The 18,560-nt window shown below is 43.4% G+C and overlaps 2 protein-coding genes across 2 annotated transcripts; one reads left to right on the top strand and one right to left on the bottom strand.

Annotated features, from left to right (window-relative positions):
• Positions 1-2,979: 2,979 nt before the first annotated feature.
• LOC120651139 (subtilisin-like protease SBT1.8) lies at positions 2,980-7,100 on the top strand. The gene is made up of 2 exons (XM_039928528.1): positions 2,980-4,883; positions 6,100-7,100. Exons 1-2 carry the CDS (start codon positions 3,257-3,259, stop codon positions 6,759-6,761), a joined length of 2,289 nt encoding a protein of 762 aa, XP_039784462.1. The 5' UTR covers positions 2,980-3,256; the 3' UTR covers positions 6,762-7,100.
• A 2,881-nt stretch (positions 7,101-9,981) lies between these two features.
• On the bottom strand, positions 9,982-14,024 carry LOC120651138 (serine/threonine-protein kinase RIPK-like). Its single transcript, XM_039928527.1, has 5 exons — positions 13,560-14,024; positions 12,159-12,294; positions 10,995-11,131; positions 10,772-10,895; positions 9,982-10,437 (listed from the first exon to the last, which is right to left on the bottom strand). Exons 1-5 carry the CDS (start codon positions 13,962-13,964, stop codon positions 10,091-10,093), a joined length of 1,149 nt encoding a protein of 382 aa, XP_039784461.1. The 5' UTR covers positions 13,965-14,024; the 3' UTR covers positions 9,982-10,090.
• Positions 14,025-18,560: the final 4,536 nt, after the last annotated feature.

The raw sequence follows: 18,560 nt of genomic DNA, 5'->3' as shown, positions 1-18,560 counted from the left end.
ACTGAAACCAATTACAATTTGGAATATATAGCCAGTTATATGGATCCAAATGGTCCTAGGGTGATTCATGTGGATTTTTCTTTTCTTCCTAAATATGGCTTACATACACGCACGCACACTCACCCATATAAATATATGTACAAACCCTATCCTTATAAATACCTTCAAACATTAAGCTAGCATATCTCGAGATTGATAAAGTCACTTCTATCGATGTGCATCTGCCACTAAAAGAATAGTGCTGGTTAAATCATCCACAGAAGAATTCAGAAAGATGCGACCATCCATATCGAGTCAAGGATACTTTATATTATCAGTGTAATATATAAGTGTTATATACAAATTGAGGGGTGTGTGTGTATAATATTCCAGTTCTCATCCCTTAACTAATCCGTATCTAGGCCGTTAGCCTTTAGAGATGTAACTTTAGTTTACGTGTTGCTAATCCTCTCTGTCATCAGCTAGGGTGATAAATCTAGTGGCACATAATCTACGTGCGTGGAAAACGCGGTGCCACCATGCATAAAGCACGATAGATGCAGGTAGGAGTACGTGCCGGCCACAAGGTGAATGAATCTCTTAGCTTGGTACGCCACGACCTAGTAAAAGCTAGCTGTTGTGCCACTTCGATCCCACGAGACGCGGAGCTTAAATATTTAGTGGTTGTTTTCTTTTTGCTTGAAAAATCGATGGGTTGTGAGTGGCGCCGGCCGGCAATCAATCGAGAGTTCCCATGGCCGGGATCACCGCGCGTCCCCAAGCGGGGATCAGGGCCGGGGGAATCAATCAATCAATCAATCATATCCGGGAATCATTTCTTTCTTTCTATCTATCTTTCTTCGGCTGTGTTTAGTGTTTAGTTAAAAAAATACGAAAAGTGTTTGCGAAAAGGACTGTAGCACTTTTCATTTATATGTGGTAAATATTGTTTTACCATAGACTAATTAGGCTCAAAAAATTCGTCTCGCAATGTACATCAAAACTATGCAATTAGTTTTTTATTTACCTATATTTAGTACTCTATGCATGAGTCATTTGTTATATTTAATGTTTCGATGTGATTTCGATGTAATAGAAAATTTGAAAAGTTTGGAGGAGTTGAAAGGAACTAAGCACAGCGTCTCTTTCGTTCTCTCTTTCAAGTTTCAACAAGGTTATTATTTGTTTTTTTCCTTTTTTTTTAGAATTGCCGATGCATCTAGGTGCTCAACAGCTAATGAAAGCACCTCCTGCTCGCCACCACGCACACGCACCGAGCTGGTTCCGAAAGAGGAACAGGATAACAGGAGCCAGCCCACGACGGACCCGAATCCGATACGATCCCTCCTCTCTCTCTCTTTGGTGGATGTGGACGGGACACGGGAGAGCGAGCGTGCTACTTGACTTGGGTATACTCTTTGTTTTATCACAGTGCTTAGAATAATGACCCTGTTTAGATCCGACCCGTAAATCCTGTAAACACAAAAAAATATCACATCAAATATTTCGACACATGCATGGAGTACTAAATGAAGTCTATCTACAATTTTTTTGCATGGATGAGCTGTAAATCACGAGACGAATCTAATGAGCCTACTTAATCCATAATTTGCAACAGTGATGCTGCAGAAACTATCTACTAATTATTGATTAATCATGGATTAATTAGCATCATTAGATTCGTCTCGCGATTTACAATCCATTTGTGTAAAAAATTTTGTAAATAAATTTCATTTAGTACTTCAAATTAATAAGATTCCTTTGAAAAAAAATTTTCAACGGAACTAAGGCCGTGTTTAGTTAAAAAATCAAAATTCCAAATTTTTTTCCGGTACCTGCATGGAGACTTAAATCTAGATGAAATAAAAAACGCATTGCGACCGCTGTCTGTAAATGGCGAGACGAATCTAATGAATCTAATTAGGCTGTAATTAGATGCTAAATTACTACAGTAATGCTACAGTAAATAATCTCTAATGACGGATTACTTAGGCTCATTAGATTCGTCTCGGACGAGTTCTATAATTATTTTTGTGATTAGTTTATATTTAGTACTTCAAATATACAAAAATGATTTTTCAAAAACTTTAAAACACCCAACTAAACACGGGCTAAACACGACCGATGTCGAGATGCCTACCCTACTCTGTCGTCGTGGGGAGACGAGAGGCGCGCGGCGACGCAAGGGCAGGCATCCTCCTCGACCTCGGGCCTCCACTCCCACTCCCTTCCGCGTCCCGCATCCGCCGTTGGGAACCCTCCCTCCCTCTGCTACTCTGCTGTCTGCGTGCGCGGGCGCCGAGGCCAAATTCAAATCTCCGCTTCCTCCGCTCCTCCTACCTCAGCCGCTTCCTGTATTGCTGCCACGGCAGGCACCTCCCATGTTGCCGTAGTAAAAGGCAATCTTGTCAGTGAAGGCAGATCAGCGTTCACCCCCGTGAGCACGCACGGGGCCCGCACAAAGTTACCGTTGGGAACCTACACTTAAGGGTGGTAAAGGGCCCAACATTTTGAACTAGAAAATCTAAGGATCGGACCTTAAAAGGGCCGGGCTCTAAACATATGTATTTTTGAACTAAAAATTTTAAGGACCTTATTGGGCTGTGAAGAGACCACTAGGGCCATGGCCCATTACCACCCCTACCTACACTACTACTCCTAAAGCTCTTGGCAAAATCTCATTTTTACCGTAAAAAAGTACTAACTCTTGCAAACCTCATAAACCACTTACAACAACATAGTCTTTTTCCCAAACAAGTTGGGGTAAACTACTCATAAACCACTTACTCCAACCAATTTATTACTACTTACAAAAATCTAACGTTTCTCTAATCATGAAACGGTACTGCATTACACACTACTCATAGCACCAACTTCTTTTTAGAAAAGAATCTAACGTTTCTCTAACTTGATCGGCCACGCATCATATTCTTCCTACGGATAAAAAGTTGAAGAATCATCCCATAATTTATAGGTTCGCAATATTGCACAACGACTACAAAAATCAGACTCTCTCACAAACACAACATAAACTTGACCTCCCAATCTTTAGCCAAATACTAATAGCTAAACTACATGATGTCCCATTGTGTTTTTCCTTACAAAAAAAACTAGAGACATTCTCCATCTTCATCCTCCCACAGCAGTACAGCACTCATGCGCATCCACCGAAAAGCCCCAGAAACCTCTCTAAAGCCCTGCACAAGTGCTTCCCACGCAGCCGCCATTATCATCCTCACTCTCATCACTCTCTCCCCAACAGTCACGCTCCCTCACAATGGAGCTCGCTCTCCCCCTCCTCCTCGTCCTTGCAAGCCTCTCGCTTGCCAATGCCGGCGGCGGCAACACGACGACCTACATCGTGTTCATGGACCCGGCGCGGATGCCGGCCGTGCACGCGTCCCCGGCGCGCTGGCACGCGGCGCACCTCGAGTCACTGTCCATCGACCCGGCGCGCCACCTGCTCTACTCCTACTCCGCCGCGGCCCACGGATTCGCGGCGGAGCTGCTCCCGGACCACCTTACCATGCTCCGCGGCACCCCCGAGGTGCTCCAGGTCGTCCCCGACGAGGTGTTCCAGCTCCACACCACGCGCTCCCCGGAGTTCTTGGGCCTGTTAACGCCGGCGTACCAGCCGGCCATCGGCAATCTGGAGGCGGCCACGCACGACGTCGTCATAGGCGTCCTGGACACCGGCGTCTGGCCGGAGTCGTCGAGCTTCGCGGGCGGCAGCCTGCCGCCACCGCCCGCGCGGTGGAAGGGGGTGTGCGAGGCCGGCGTCGATTTCCCGCCGAGCGCCTGCGGGAGGAAGCTGGTGGGCGCGCGCAGCTTCTCCCGCGGGCTCCGCGCGGCGAACGGCGGCGCCATAGGCGTGGGGAAGACGACGTTCAGGTCGGCGCGCGACAGGGACGGGCACGGGACGCACACGGCGAGCACAGCGGCGGGCGCGGTGGTGGCGAACGCGAGCCTGCTCGGGTACGCCACGGGGACGGCGCGTGGGATGGCGCCCGGGGCGCGCGTCGCCGCGTACAAGGTGTGCTGGCCGGAGGGGTGCCTCGGCTCCGACATCCTCGCTGGCATTGACGCCGCCGTTACCGACGGGGTGGGCGTGCTGTCGCTGTCCCTCGGCGGCGGCGCGGCGCCGTACTTCCGGGACACCGTGGCGGTCGGCGCCTTCGGTGCGGCGGCGGCCGGCGTTTTCGTGTCCTGCTCCGCCGGGAACTCCGGCCCATCTGGCGCCACCGTCTCCAACTCCGCGCCGTGGGTCGCCACCGTCGGCGCCGGCACGCTGGACCGCGATTTCCCGGCCTACGTCACGCTCCCCACCGGCGCACGCCTCGCCGGCGTGTCCCTCTACGCGGGGTCCTCCCCCTCTGCCCACCCCGCCATGCTCCCCCTCGTCTACGGCAGCGGGCGCGACAACGCGAGCAAGCTCTGCCTCTCGGGGACGCTCGACCCGGCCGCGGTGCGCGGCAAGATCGTGCTCTGCGACCGTGGCGTCAACGCGCGCGTGGAGAAGGGTGCCGTCGTCAAGGCCGCCGGCGGGGCCGGGATGGTGCTGGCCAACACGGCGGCCAGCGGCGAGGAGCTCGTGGCGGACAGCCACCTGCTCCCGGCCGTGGCGGTTGGGCGGTCGGTCGGCGACAAGATACGGGAGTACGCGGCGCGCGGCGGCGGCGGCAGGCCGATGGCAATGCTGAGCTTCGGCGGCACGGTTCTTGGCGTCCGGCCGTCGCCCGTCGTGGCGGCGTTCAGCTCTCGCGGCCCCAACACCGTCGTGCCGGAGATCCTCAAGCCGGACATGATTGGCCCCGGGGTGAACATCCTGGCCGCGTGGTCCGGCGTAGCGGGGCCGACCGGGCTCGCCAAGGACGGCCGCCGGACCAACTTCAATATCATCTCCGGTGAGCCTCCCACTGTCACTATCATCAGGCTGTTTGCATTCGTAAAATTCAAAATTTCTCGTCTTGTCATGTAGCTATCGTCCGTATCACGCTCTTGCAATTCTCAGATTCAAAATTTCACATCTTGTCATGTTGCTAGCATGTTTGGAGTTACTGATTTACTGCTCCTACACACATACAATTCAGTCAGTAAAAAAGGGGAGATGTACTAGGAAACAGGATTCAGTCATGCTCATGCTGTTGCAGAAAGGCCGTTTCATCCCAACGTTCATTTTCTGTCGTAGGAAATGGCATTTGCTTTCATTCACTGCCTTTTGTCAGGGATGCACATGTGATGCATTGCAAGATATGAACTCATAAAAGGCAACAGCAGCTAGGACAAGTTACCTTTTTTACTTTTGTTTCTTTTGATTGCCAATTCAAAAGGCATGAGGCAAGCAAACACTACTGTCACACTAGTGTCTGAGTACTCTCCAACTTTATAGGCTGAATATTGTGGTGACGTTTTCCCTACAAACTGAAAAGAAAGGTGTCGATTGTCGTGAGTACCCAAATTTGCTACACAATTGAATAATTCTGTGAGATCTATATCTCATTAGTTCTTACTAGTTGTCTGATTAATGTCAGAATAGTCTTTGATTAATGTCAGAATAGTCTTTGATTCTATTCTGCGCTATGACTCCAGGACCAGGTGTAGATCAAATTCTAACAATGTTTGCTTACTGAGTTGATGCTGGGATATTAATATGTTCTTAGAAGCATAGTTTCATTGATACTAGTAGATAAAGCTATTTCTAGTGTACCCCTGGATCATGTGCACTGCTGCTCTGTGTTGCCATGGTGGATGAACTGATAATCTTAAGTACAATTTTAGCCACGTTGTGGGCCATTTGTGATTTGAAGAGAAATACACAGGAGATTTTCCCTTTGTCGAAAAAAAATTATAAGTAGATGGAACGGAAGGGATAACCGAGTTGATGGTACCATGATTCAAATCTTGAAGTCAAGTGATTTTTTTTCAGTTGCTTTATGTTCCATCCAGGCACATACTCTTGTATCCTCAGCTATCGTTTTCGCATATGTTGATGCATAGATAGTGCTTTTCTCCCATGGTTGATATTATTTAATCTTGACTGTATCAGTTTGCATGCTATTATGAGCTAACCTGAACACTACATTTATCTGATTAATTGATTGATTACTTTGATTCCTGCAGGAACATCGATGTCCTGCCCTCACATCAGTGGAGTTGCTGCGCTACTGAAGGCCGCCCACCCTAACTGGAGCCCTGCTGCCATCAAGTCCGCACTCATGACCACTGCATACACCGTTGACAACACAAACTCCTCTCTGCGGGATGCAGCAGACGGGTCACTTGCAAACGCATTTGCTTATGGCGCTGGCCATGTTGACCCACGGAAGGCACTTTCTCCAGGCCTTGTGTATGATATCTCCACCAATGACTATGTTGCCTTCCTCTGCTCCATGGACTACAGCGCCCCACACATCCAAGTGATCACCAAGATGTCCAACTTCTCCTGTCCGAAGAAATTCCGCCCTGGTGATCTCAACTACCCGTCATTCTTGGTGGTGTTCAAGCAGAAATCAAAGCGGATCCTGAGGTTCAGAAGGGAGCTAACCAACGTTGGCCCAGTAACGTCCGTCTACAATGTGAAGATCATCAGCCCTGAATCTGTTAGTGTCACGGTGACACCGACTAAACTGACGTTCAAGAAGGTCGGGCAGAAGCAGAGATACTATGTCACATTCACGTCGAAGGCTGGTCAAGGCCAAGCAAAACCGGATTTCGGGTGGATATCCTGGGTGAACGATGAGCACGTTGTTCGCAGCCCGGTTGCCTATACATGGAAGATGTGAGGACGGTAAGTTCAGTCTTCCTGGTGCCTAATCATGCTCCGGAGCAGATGAAAGATAGATAGCTTGATGTAGTTTGCTGATCACTCCACAAAGAGAATCGGCGTGGAGCCCTCGACTGCAAACCCCTATATTTGTCTCTTCCCTCGGTCGGTCGGTAACTCACCGGGCCTTAGTTTCGCCTCTAGTTTTCAGAAGTCCGGCATGTAACTTGTGAAATTAACATCTGAGGTTTCCTTTCTTTCTAGCTTAATGCCTGCAGACATGAAATCAATCTAGCTTAATGCTCTACATTGACTCCGTTACCTGAAGCTGTGCAGAATGAAATGATTGGGTTTCTCTGCTACCTTGTTGGCTGTCAAGCCTTGTTTTGGACATGCTCGTCAGATTTTTCAGATTTGAACTGGTACAATGCTGAACATGTTACTGCTACTTTTGCCCTCCACATGACATGACTCATGAGCTGCCGCTCTAGACGCTGGTGACAGGAGTCTTGCTTCAAATCCTCCCAGCGTAGGCACACAAACATGAGAATTTAGATCCCAGCATACTGTGCCGTTTGCAGGTACTAGACTGGCTCGATGGACATTACGATCTGCTTTCTGGGACAAGGAAAAGAAAAGGCTGCGTGCTTTGTCCCATACCACGCCGCCTTTTGCCTGGCATGGGTGTGTACGCCTGCAAAGCACGCGTGCTCTCTGATCTCCTACCATCCTCCTCCCGCACTGCCCACTTGTATCTCCGTTAGAGATGGTCTGTATTGCTATTGCTATTGTTATTTTTTTTCCCTTCCAGCATTATTTTTCGCCCGAAGGAATCCTTCCAGCATATATGAAAGGTAAGTCAGTTAACGGAACGATTTGGCCTGCTTGACTGATTGTTTCGTATCAAGAATGGCCCAATGGATGCAAAGTCAGTCATATCTGGGAGTAGGCCACATTGTGCAGACCAATTCCCCATCACTAAACCATTGTGTCTTGGCCCATGCTAACCCCAAATTACCTTTCATTCATCCCAAATCGAAGTCGCGAGTTGCTACGGGTGCGGTTATATATCACCCACCGCGATAAAATCAATAATCATTATCCGAAGTGTGTTTTTTGATGCTGCAATTAAATGGACCGTCAACCTAATTCACCAACTGCACAAAGGAGAGGAAAGAGAATAAGATATGCATGCATACAGGTCAAGACCAAAATTGATGACATCACCCATATACGAAGGGGTTTCAAAACTAAAAAAAAATCTACAAGTCTTAGATATGTATCCTAATTAAATTTTGATTACATCATTGTGCTTCTGGTGACAAGATTTTCAAAATAAGACCACACTTGATAATATTTTCGAATAATATTTAAAAATATTTTTTAATAAATTTAAAATATTTGACAACTGTGAACAAATACTTAAGCAAGAGGAATAAATAATTAGTTTCTTCGAATAAAAGATTAAATATAACGAACAGATAATAGTACACCGCAAACAAAAAGATTGATCAAAAGAACAAGTAACAAATTTGTGCAATGCGTTTGTTGTTAATATGGTTGGGGATACATCATTTTATTTTTTATTTTTGAATGTATCTGTTGTTTGTACTATATAAATAAAATGGGATGCATGTTTGCAATAAAAGATAAAATAATACCATCACCCCTAGCCCCTAGGTGCAAAGGAAGCTTGAAGCTAAAATACAATAAGTCACGAACTAAGCATCCAAGTTAATTTTGGATTGCAGTAGTGTATTTTATATGATAAGAACTTGAAAACAAAATCACATTTAACTATATATACACTTAAAAAAGTTACATAAATTCATGAAAAAATAATTGCATACCATGAACAAATTATACGATATAGTCAGAACAAATTATATGAACTCATGGAACAAATACATGTACATATTGAACAAATAATATGTACTCGCGGAATGAAGCTGTATACATAAATAATTAATTATATAAACTTGCATGGTATTAATATTTACATTGAAAGTAAATTATATAATATTACCTATATACCTAAAACTTAAGGGGAAAAATCTGTTTGTTTGAAAATAAATTATATGAACTTATAGATTGTACACCTAAACTAAATAAATGTTACAAGAAATAAAGGAAGAAAAGAGAAAATATAATATACAGTGAATAAAAGGAAATTAACTAAAATAAATGATAAAAAGAAGAGAATAGAAAAAGAAAAAATAAAGAATAAGAAAGCTGAATAAGAAAGCGCAGCCTTATATGAAGTACACTTTAGTTTATGAAGTGAATGAATTATATGAACTTACACAACAAATACTATTCATCTGAAGTAAACTATTCAAACTCAAAAATAAATATTTGTACACCTATAACAAACAAAAATGGGACATAAAATTAATACTATGGTACATGGGAAAAAATAAATTTGGCATAGAAAGTACGAGAAGAATGAAAACAAAATTAAAAAATAAAGTAATAGGATATATATAATTATGCATAAAAGGAATAAAATAAGAAATAAATGAAAAAGGAAAAAGAATCCTAAGATAGTGAACGAGCGATAGAAGTATCAAGTGTTATAGTCACATAATATATAATTTTATATTAGAAATCTATATAAATAAACTGAAAAAGATAGAAAAATAAATTCGTACCTAGAACAATCTGTATAAAATCTGAGAAGTCAAAGTACAAAGTAACCTCCTAGGAAAGAAAAGAAATAGAAAAAAAGAAAAAGAAAAGCTACGATAAAGCTAAGGAAGAAAAAAAACACATCAATGAGAGAAGAAGACAAAAGGAAGGAAATAAGGAATGAAGAAATATAAAAGAAGAGAAGCTAACATAAAAGGAAGGAAGAAACAAAATAAGAAAGCATGTCTAACAATGTTGCTAGGCACGCCGCACTCTGAACCAAACACCTATACTAAAAATATTAATTGTTGCACTGGCTTGTTGGGCTAATTTACTGAGGTTACATTTTCGCACGAGTAATATATAGCCCTCACGACTTCATACTGCTTGACTTGATTTTAACTTCCATATAATGATGCCATGTCAGCCCTAGGATGGTAAATCGAACTATGTTATAGTTTTGGGGTCAAAGAAGCTTTTTATGGTAAATCCAAGTGATTTATGAAACAACAACTTAACCTTGTGTGCCTTTCTTCAAATCAGTGAAACATGATGCACTTCAAAAAGTCATCAGTATGAGGGGAGGAGACTCCATTTACTCTACTTACAACTTTGCAAGAAAACCTTTGCTTTCATTTCCCCCGTTAATTTCCATAATGATGCAAACAATTTGTGGATCATTCTGTTCTCTTACACATTACCGAGCGTTCATTTGTTCTCTCACGGCGCCGTGTACACAAATGGTTCTACATTGCCATCATCCAGAGCAAGCAATGACTCTAGGGCCTCTACAACGGCTGACATCTGGGGCCGGGATTTAGGGCTTACATTCAAGCACTTGTGAGCGATCGCTGCGGCCTTTTGGGCAGCTCGAGTAGGGTACTGCCCATCCAGCCTCCGGTCCATCATGCGGGCGAGCCGGCGAGGATCGTTCAGGCAGGGCCGCGCCCACTCCACAAGGTTTTGCTCTCGTAGCGGTCTGTTCTTGTCCACCGCCTTCCGTCCTGTTAGCAGCTCCAATAGTACAACGCCGAAGCTATACACGTCGCTCTTTGTTGTTAAATGTCCTAATAACAAAGAATAAAGAAGAAATGATAGATTTGTCAAATGAGTTATATATATATACATATATATACATATATATATACATATACATATATATATATACATATACATATATATATACATACATATATATACATACATATATATATATACATACATACATATATATATACATACATATATATATATATATACATATATATATATATATATATATATATATATATATATATATATATATATATATATATATATATATATATATATATATATATATATATATTCAAACTTTTGCTTGCAAATGAGAACAACAAAGAGATAACCGAAAGAATGTACCGGTCATAATGTACTCGGGTGCGGCGTAGCCCTGCGTGCCCATGACTTGGGTCGAGACATGGGTTTCGTCTTCGCCAGGCCCATCCTTTGCTAGTCCAAAATCCGACAGCTTTGCTGTGTAGTCCTAAAGGAAGGGAAAGAACCACATGAACTTAATGTTATGTGATGATATACAACACTGAATTATGCAATTGATTAACGATATATAAGCATGTACACATACCGAGTCCAGTAGGATGTTGGACGTCTTGAAATCGCGGTAGATGACAGGTTTTGCAGCTTCGTGGAGGAAGGCCAAACCTTTGGCAGCTCCAATGGAGATCTTCATTCGTGCTGACCATGGCAGGGAAGCAGAGTATTCTGTAGTATCCACGAAAGCAAATAGGCCACTTAACCAACAACAAAATGCAAATTATATCATTTTAGTGTTTTTTCTAAACGAAAGCATTTAGTATGACATAACTTTGACCTCTTTTGACTTATGAGCTGACGCACAATACAATGCTTGCCCATCTCAATATGATGTCCTGCGTGGGTTTGTTTAATAAAATGAAACTATCGAATTGCATGCACCAGTCAATTTAATTTAAAAACTTAAGCTGGTCGGAAAAAGAGGACAATTCAGTTATACTCTAACATAAACAACTGGGGAGTTCAATGGCCTTTTTTTTTATCACACTTGGATTCCATCAACAGCGTTTAACTAACCTATTAATGTGACCTGATTTCTTTGTGTATATAGTTGCAAAAGGAGTAATATGAGGTATGAACCATGAAGAATAAAAATGTTCTACGCATGAATCACATCAGGTTGTCAAGACTAGGTCATCAGATGCATGAAGACAAAGGATGATGTAAACATGTCAATGTATATGTGACAACAGCAAGTTTTTTTAAAAAAAATCTAAAAAGCAGTATGAATAGTCTATGTATTTTATATTTGGACATGCTCAAAGATGAAAACTAAAGGGAAAATTACACGGAGATCATGATAGTGACTACTACTGATCGAGTGCCTCTGGTTCTAAAAGATAAGGCCCTGTTTAGTTCCCAAAAAATTTCCTACAGTATCCGTCAAATCGAATCTTTTCACACATGCATGGAGCATTAAATGCAGTTAAAAAAATATCTAATTACATAGTCTAACTGATTAGCACGAGATGAATCTTTTAAGCCTAATTAGTTCATGATTTGACAATATTTGTCGAGTAACAACGAAATGTGCTACAATACCAAAACCAAACTTTTTCGCCAACTAAACACACCCTAAACTTGCCGATCCTTTTTTTAAGGGCGCCAGGTGGATTTCCAAGATAAATACAGAAAATAGTTTGTCAAATTTTGTTGTTAATAAAAAATATAAAGTAAATTATAGAATCTGCCGTACTTTTGAAGAGATGCTTCTCCAAGCTGCCCCTCGCCATGAATTCGTAGACAAGAAGCCTGTGCTGATCCTGGTAGCAGTAGCCGATCAGTTTGACGAGGTGTGGATGCCGCATTTGCCCAAGGAAAATGACTTCGGCCTGCCCATGCCGAAACAAACAAATAATCCATATCACAAATTGATACAGGTCAACGTATACATCATCTTCTAAGTATTTTAAGGAATATTCTGACGGCTAACACTTATTTTTGTCGAATTATTTGACCAAACAATGCAGTACTGGTTAGGTGGTTGACAAGTTGACTGAAGAGTTCTGAAAGGAAATCACGTCTGAAGAGGGGAGAAGACTTGGCGACTTTCGTCCAACGTGATCACAGCTAAGCCAGATAGCAACACTACACTTTTCTTCAGAGTAGGGTTAGGATAATCATATCTAGGTTCTTGATTGCTAAATAAGGTATTAAAATGGGCATAACAATAACTTTCATGTTTGTTTATTAGTCTGAACGGCGATCCTTCATCACTGTACATAGGTAGTGCAGAATAGTGCTTGGAGTTTTGTTTAGTTAATCCTACTTCCTGAACATGCTACCCGCAAACTGCAAAACGCACAACAGTATCAATGACCATGAGACTGACAACTTTGGAATTTTGCAGTTTAATTCTTCAGTGCATGCAGTTTCAGTGCAAAGTCAAGAAAATGCTTAAAATTAAGACAATACTCATCACAAGGTGGTCAACAATTCAAAATCACGCCCCGGAAAATCGATCGGCTCATTCATGAAACAAATAACCATGGTAAATAGGTCCCAGGTCTTGGCTGGCTAATTGTTCAAATATACATCACCTCTCAAATATTGAATAAAACACTAACATGCATGGTGCTGTTTGATGATGAATAATGAACCAATCCTAGATAGGTAAGTTGATTCCAAGAAATTTGCTAGGATAACTCGAGCCATCATGGTTACACTAATATAATTATGTGCATATTGAGGAATGAGATGGTGATGGACCAACCTATTTCATTTCGCGAACCAAATAAAAGTATGAGCGAGAAAGTGATGGTGATATCCCATTCCTCAAAGCAATAGCACCACATAAACAAATGAGCCCCTGTACCAACACCCTAAATTCAACCACATCTGCCCAAACCATTCACATGTAAAAGAGACTATTCAATGTGTGAAAAGTGAAGTATGTCTGAAAAATAGACTTCCAACCACATAATTCCACATTGGCGATGAACTTAAACCAGAACCTATGTCTGAAAAAGGATTAATATCGATTCACTTCAGACGAACAACAGTGCATTAATCACTATATTCTAGCATCTCCATCTCCAAAAATTTACTAGGTTATCAGTCTTAATCAAATAATTAGCCTCGAACTGTAGCTTATTACCAGCCATTCTTTGTGTCCCTGCGAGCCCTCGAGGTCGAGCAGCTTGACGGCGACGGCCTGCGGCTGCCGGAGGCCGGGCCTGATCCTCTCGTCGACGCGGCCCTTGTACACGGGCCCGAACCCGCCCTCGCCGACGAAGTTGCTCATCGAGAAGTCCCGCGTCGCCGCCCGGAGCTCGTCCACCGTGAACGCCAGCACGTCGGAACCCACCAGCGACAGCGACAGGTCCTCCGGCGACGGCAGCGGCAGCGGCGGCGGCGCGGGCGGCCTGGAGCTGGAGGCCACCTTCGCGGCGTTCCTCGGGCCGGAGCCGGAGTCGCCGGAGAGGCCGGCGTGGGAGGAGCTGAAGCAGCCGAGGCCGAACAGTGAGCTCCACGACGTCGACGACGACTTGGGCTTCCCCATGCGCGCGCGTGCTGATCAGAAGTGGAAGCGATTTTGTTTGTGGAGTCGTTTGTGTGCAACAGGAGTCGTTATATCGAGTGAGCTGATTTGTAGAGTAGTTGCTGCCATCATCAGTCAACCAATCAAAGGTTTGGTTTGGTTGGGAGATATAGTTAATTAGAGCTAAGTCCCTGTTTGGTTTAAAAAAAATCTCTAGACTAAAAATTTTAGTCTCTACCTATTTTGTTCTATAGACTAGAGGGACTAAAGGTCATTAAATGAAGTTAATAAATTACCCTACTACCCTATTCTGCATGCATGGAAGGCACGGGTGGAGACTAAAGACAGGAGACCGCGGGGGGCTAGGCTGGAATATTAGAGAAGAATAGACTAAAAGTCTCAAAAAAAAACTCCTCAAGAGACTTTTTATTCTTTTGCCTCTAACCTTCTTTTAGCCCCCAAAACCCCCTCCAGTTTGGTTCTTTATGCAAAGGTTCCATGAAACAAACATGGCCTAATTGTATGGTACTTTCAATTTTCCGAATTCCGGATTGTATTAAAAATAACCTTTTTCTTTTTTGCGAAACTTCAGAATAATAGATATTACGTTACGTAATGGGATAGTTGGGGCTAATCAAATTTGCACCCTCTGATAGTGAATATAAGTCTATACCTATGGATTCATCTAAAGTCAAACCTGTTTTAACCATTGACTATCGGTATCTGAAATTTTTATAAAGAAAAATTCCGTTTTTACAACTCAAACGTACTTATATTGTGTTTTTTTCCTTCCCTTCCTTGCGGAATAGAGGTTTTGTATGAACCTACGCCATCGCCTTCTACAACTGCCTTGCGGAACGATGACATCCACATTCTAACTGGCGCCCAAATGGTCACATAAGAACCCTACAAACTTGCAGACAATTTTATATTGTAGTTGCAGTATTTTTGCCCGTCATCAAATTAAATTGCGTGATGTAGCTTAGGCACGATCTCCTCATAATTCTAATCCCGGTGCCGATATGATAAAAAAGTTTTAAGCTACGCCAGTAGCATTCCACTAACTGTTTAATTATACTAATAACTGATGTTAGTTGCATCTGATCCACTTGGTCAAGAGTCCCTACGTCTTGCTATTGTCCCGATAGCGATTTCCGACGGGCGATTCTGTGTGCCATCGCTTCCTAGTTGCGACTTTTTTTTTTAATGTACTGCCACTACTACAGAACAGGCTTGTCACGGTTGGGAAATCCCTTTTGTCCTAGTTTCTCGACCGAAACCACCAAGGCAGGACAAAAGGGGACCCTTTTGTCCCAGGTTAAGCAACCGGGACAAAAGAAAACCTTTGGTCCTGGTTGGGTCTGCCAGCGCCGATGTGGCAGGCACCCCCTTTGGTCTCGGTTGGTGTTACCAACTGGGACCACAGGGCCCTCTTTTTTTTCTAGTTTCTTTTGGATTATTTCTATTCCATTTCAGATTCAATTTTATATTGAAATTTAAGTGGAGTATGAAGTGCACTAATATAAATATAAATATAAATATATATTCATTTACTCCTATAAAGTGCAACACAAAAGTCAATTACATACAAAGTGCAACAAAAGTTTTACTTAATTTTGTCATAGTTACTCCTATTATTTATGTTTGACACGCCATCATAGTAGAATTCTCCTGCTGTGTCCAGGACCTCGTGAACAATAAATCCGCTCATGGCTTCTTGAATCGCCAGGATCCTTTCCTCTGGTATGAGTGTATCATGCATTTGCATCAAGCTGTGGAAAAATGAGAATATTGATTAGAACATTACAAAATGAGTTGCATGCAACTATGGTAAAATATTTTACTTACTTCCTTCTCCCATGCGGTTTCGGTCTTTAGAGGACCTATTAGGCCATGGACATTCTCTATGACATAGTATGCGCATAAATTAGTTCCTTGCGCCTGCCTCCGACACTTTAAGAGAAATAAATAAAGTAATTAGCTATCAATGTATACATATATATTAAAGGATATGGAACATGCAAATAAAGTAGAATTCTATCCATACCGGAAAGTTTGTCTTCCATTTTAGTTCGGCGCTGAAATTGCCACTATGCTTTCGAACGAATTTCTTCCAAACCCTGAACATGAACCCAGACGAATAATTAAAGATAGTTGATTTCAAAAGCAATGGTGATTGAGGTGGTATGACAAAAATTAATTACTTGTTTAACATGTTGCGCATGTCTTTGTATTGGTCTGGATCTCTCCGCAAAGAGTCCATAACAATTACTAAGCTCAAGTCCGGAAATATGACAACTAGTTTCCAGTGATCTCCGCAAGATTTCATGTATGATTAATAAAATTCAGTTATGCAGAACTAAAATAGTTACATGGCAGAAAAGACTTACGCAAAGTTGTACGAAAATAGAATGAGACCCTTGTAATGCTGAATGCTAAAGTACTTGTACAAGTTTTTGAATGTTTCTGCAGGATTGCTCTGGAGAGTCTTGCAATTCACAACCGATGGGTCCACGAAGCCGATATGAAAATACCCTTTTTTCTGGCATGTTTGAATCTCCATCCCACGGGATACAAAATGAAGTAAGGAATCTCCATCCTTAGTTATATATGGTAATGAACAAGATTTAAAGAACACACTTACAGAAGCCATAAAGTGACGATAGAGATATCGAGGGAGTCCTGATGGTATAGTTGTTACACTTCTTCCCAATCAATCCATATGATGGCCTCTCCACGAAAGAAATCTTCATCTCCAATCTTTGCGCCCTGCATGAAGTTGCAATCTCTCATCGCCTTCATGTACAAGTCATGTAGCCTTCGCATTTGCGTTGGAAGCAACTGCACAATCTCTGGGGGGACAAGGCTGGTGCCTCCTTATATGGCCATCTCACCACTAGAGCTATCGGATAATCTTTCAGTGGATCCGGATCTTGATTCGAAGCCCATGTTATCTGATCAGTAGTGAGCTTTGATGATTGCAAGAAACCCACAAAGTCTTGTTGCTCCTGGTTTAGAACAACTAGCGATTCTATTGAATGTTTCCGTTAGGCCCCGAGCTGTGGAACACCGGACGATGATGATCCTAATTTCCTCTTGTCGTATGATTTCTTAATTGAGCGGTCATAGTCCGAAAGCGGCGGTTTTTCAATGAACTTTCTCCTATTCGATTCCTTCATTCCAATAAAAAATTTTAATTTTCAAGGGTCAAATGGTTTATCCTGATTCTCTGGCTCTGTCTTTTTTCGCTTCTTTGGCGGTGGCGGAGGAGGTGAGCCAGGAGATGGCGGCTCGGCAGGTGTAGTCGACGGATGCCTAGGAGATGAACATGCATGAGAGTGTTCTGGGGTAGTTCCCGGAGACGGTGGCGGAGGAGGTGAACGACAAGCGGGTTGCGGCGATGCCGGCCTTGATCCCTGATTGGTAGGCTTGAGGAAGATGTACCGCTTGTTCCATAGGATATAACCATGAATGACGTCTGCTAGTGTTGTCTCCCCGTCACCTCCAGGAATATCGAGCTCAAGATTCTTCCAATCATTGCACACCTCCTCGACCCCAACTTTAGCGTATCTAGCCGGGATCTCCTACCCATGGTACACCTCGCCTGGTGTGCTTGGCATGGCGGAACCGTACGCTACCATGAACCTTAAGTTCTTACTGCAAGTTTGAAGCGCACAAGGTGTCCGCTGGGTGATCTCATCTACTGGATAGTGCTGTTCGGCCGTCGTATCAATAGCGGCGATTCCTGTATCGGCAGGGAGGCCCGTGGAGGCGCAGCTGCTTTTACATTGAGATAGGCCGGCCGCGTCAACATTAGACTCTGCAGGCGCCGCTTGCTGTTGCTGCTGCTGGCTCATTGCTAAGGCCACCTGGCGTCTAACCTCATCTGTCATTCTTTCATCTTGTGAGAGGAGCTGTTCCTCTAGCCTTCGCAAGTGCAGTCGCTCCTCGTTCTTCCTTCTATCCCAGCTTCTATATGTATCGATGTAATCTCTAAAGCCATATTTCCACAGAAGCACTCCCTTGCCCCTTGTACGCCCCGGATGTTCTGGGTTCTGAAGGGCATAAGTCAGCTCGTCCTTTTCTCTATCGGGCTGGAATGTCCCTTGGCCAACTGCTTGTATGGTCTCCTGTAGTCTCCGGGCCACTTGCTGAATTTTCTTGCCAAAGATGCACTTACCCGTCTCTGGGTTCAATATTCCGCATGAGCATAGTACTAGTTCTTTGAACGTTCATGCCAGTTGATGGTCGCAGGTGTGATACCTTTGTCAATCAAATCCTGCTCCATCTTCTCTCATTTTGGTTTTGCCAGCTTGTACCCACCTTGCCATAGAGTGTGATGATATACTTTCTTGGAAGCATTTTCCTTGGCCTTTTCCACGTTCCGAATCCGAAGCTCTAAAGACTTATATGCCACAAAGGCATTCTAGTGGTCCTTCTGCTTTGCAAGGTCTCTGGCATTTTCCCTTTCTTGATACAATTCTTCGTCAGATTCTTCTTAAATGTCTGAAGTTGTTCGGCCATCTTGCTCAGGGTCCATGCTTAGCTGCTTCTTCTGATTCAGCCGGAACCGTGAAGTTCTTCTTCAGCTCCCGCCAAAGCCATTCCTTTTCTCTT

Source organism: Panicum virgatum, chromosome 9K, assembly GCF_016808335.1.
Source record: "Panicum virgatum strain AP13 chromosome 9K, P.virgatum_v5, whole genome shotgun sequence".
Lineage (NCBI taxonomy): Eukaryota > Viridiplantae > Streptophyta > Magnoliopsida > Poales > Poaceae > Panicum > Panicum virgatum.
The sequence above is the reverse complement of the archived record's forward strand: the minus strand, read 5'-3'. Positions and strand labels throughout refer to the sequence as shown.

Excerpts from the sequence above, each read along its gene's own strand:
- LOC120651139 (XM_039928528.1), top strand. The coding sequence starts at position 3,257 with ATGGAGCTCGCTCTCCCCCTCCTCCTCGTCCTTGCAAGCCTCTCGCTT. Across the intron at positions 4,884-6,099 it reads CAACTTCAATATCATCTCCG|GAACATCGATGTCCTGCCCT; the intron begins GTGAGCCTCCCA and ends TGATTCCTGCAG.
- LOC120651138 (XM_039928527.1), bottom strand. The coding sequence starts at position 13,964 with ATGGGGAAGCCCAAGTCGTCGTCGACGTCGTGGAGCTCACTGTTCGGC. Across the intron at positions 11,132-12,158 it reads GGAGAAGCATCTCTTCAAAA|AATACTCTGCTTCCCTGCCA; the intron begins GTACGGCAGATT and ends TGGATACTACAG. Across the intron at positions 10,896-10,994 it reads CCAACATCCTACTGGACTCG|GACTACACAGCAAAGCTGTC; the intron begins GTATGTGTACAT and ends CCCTTCCTTTAG.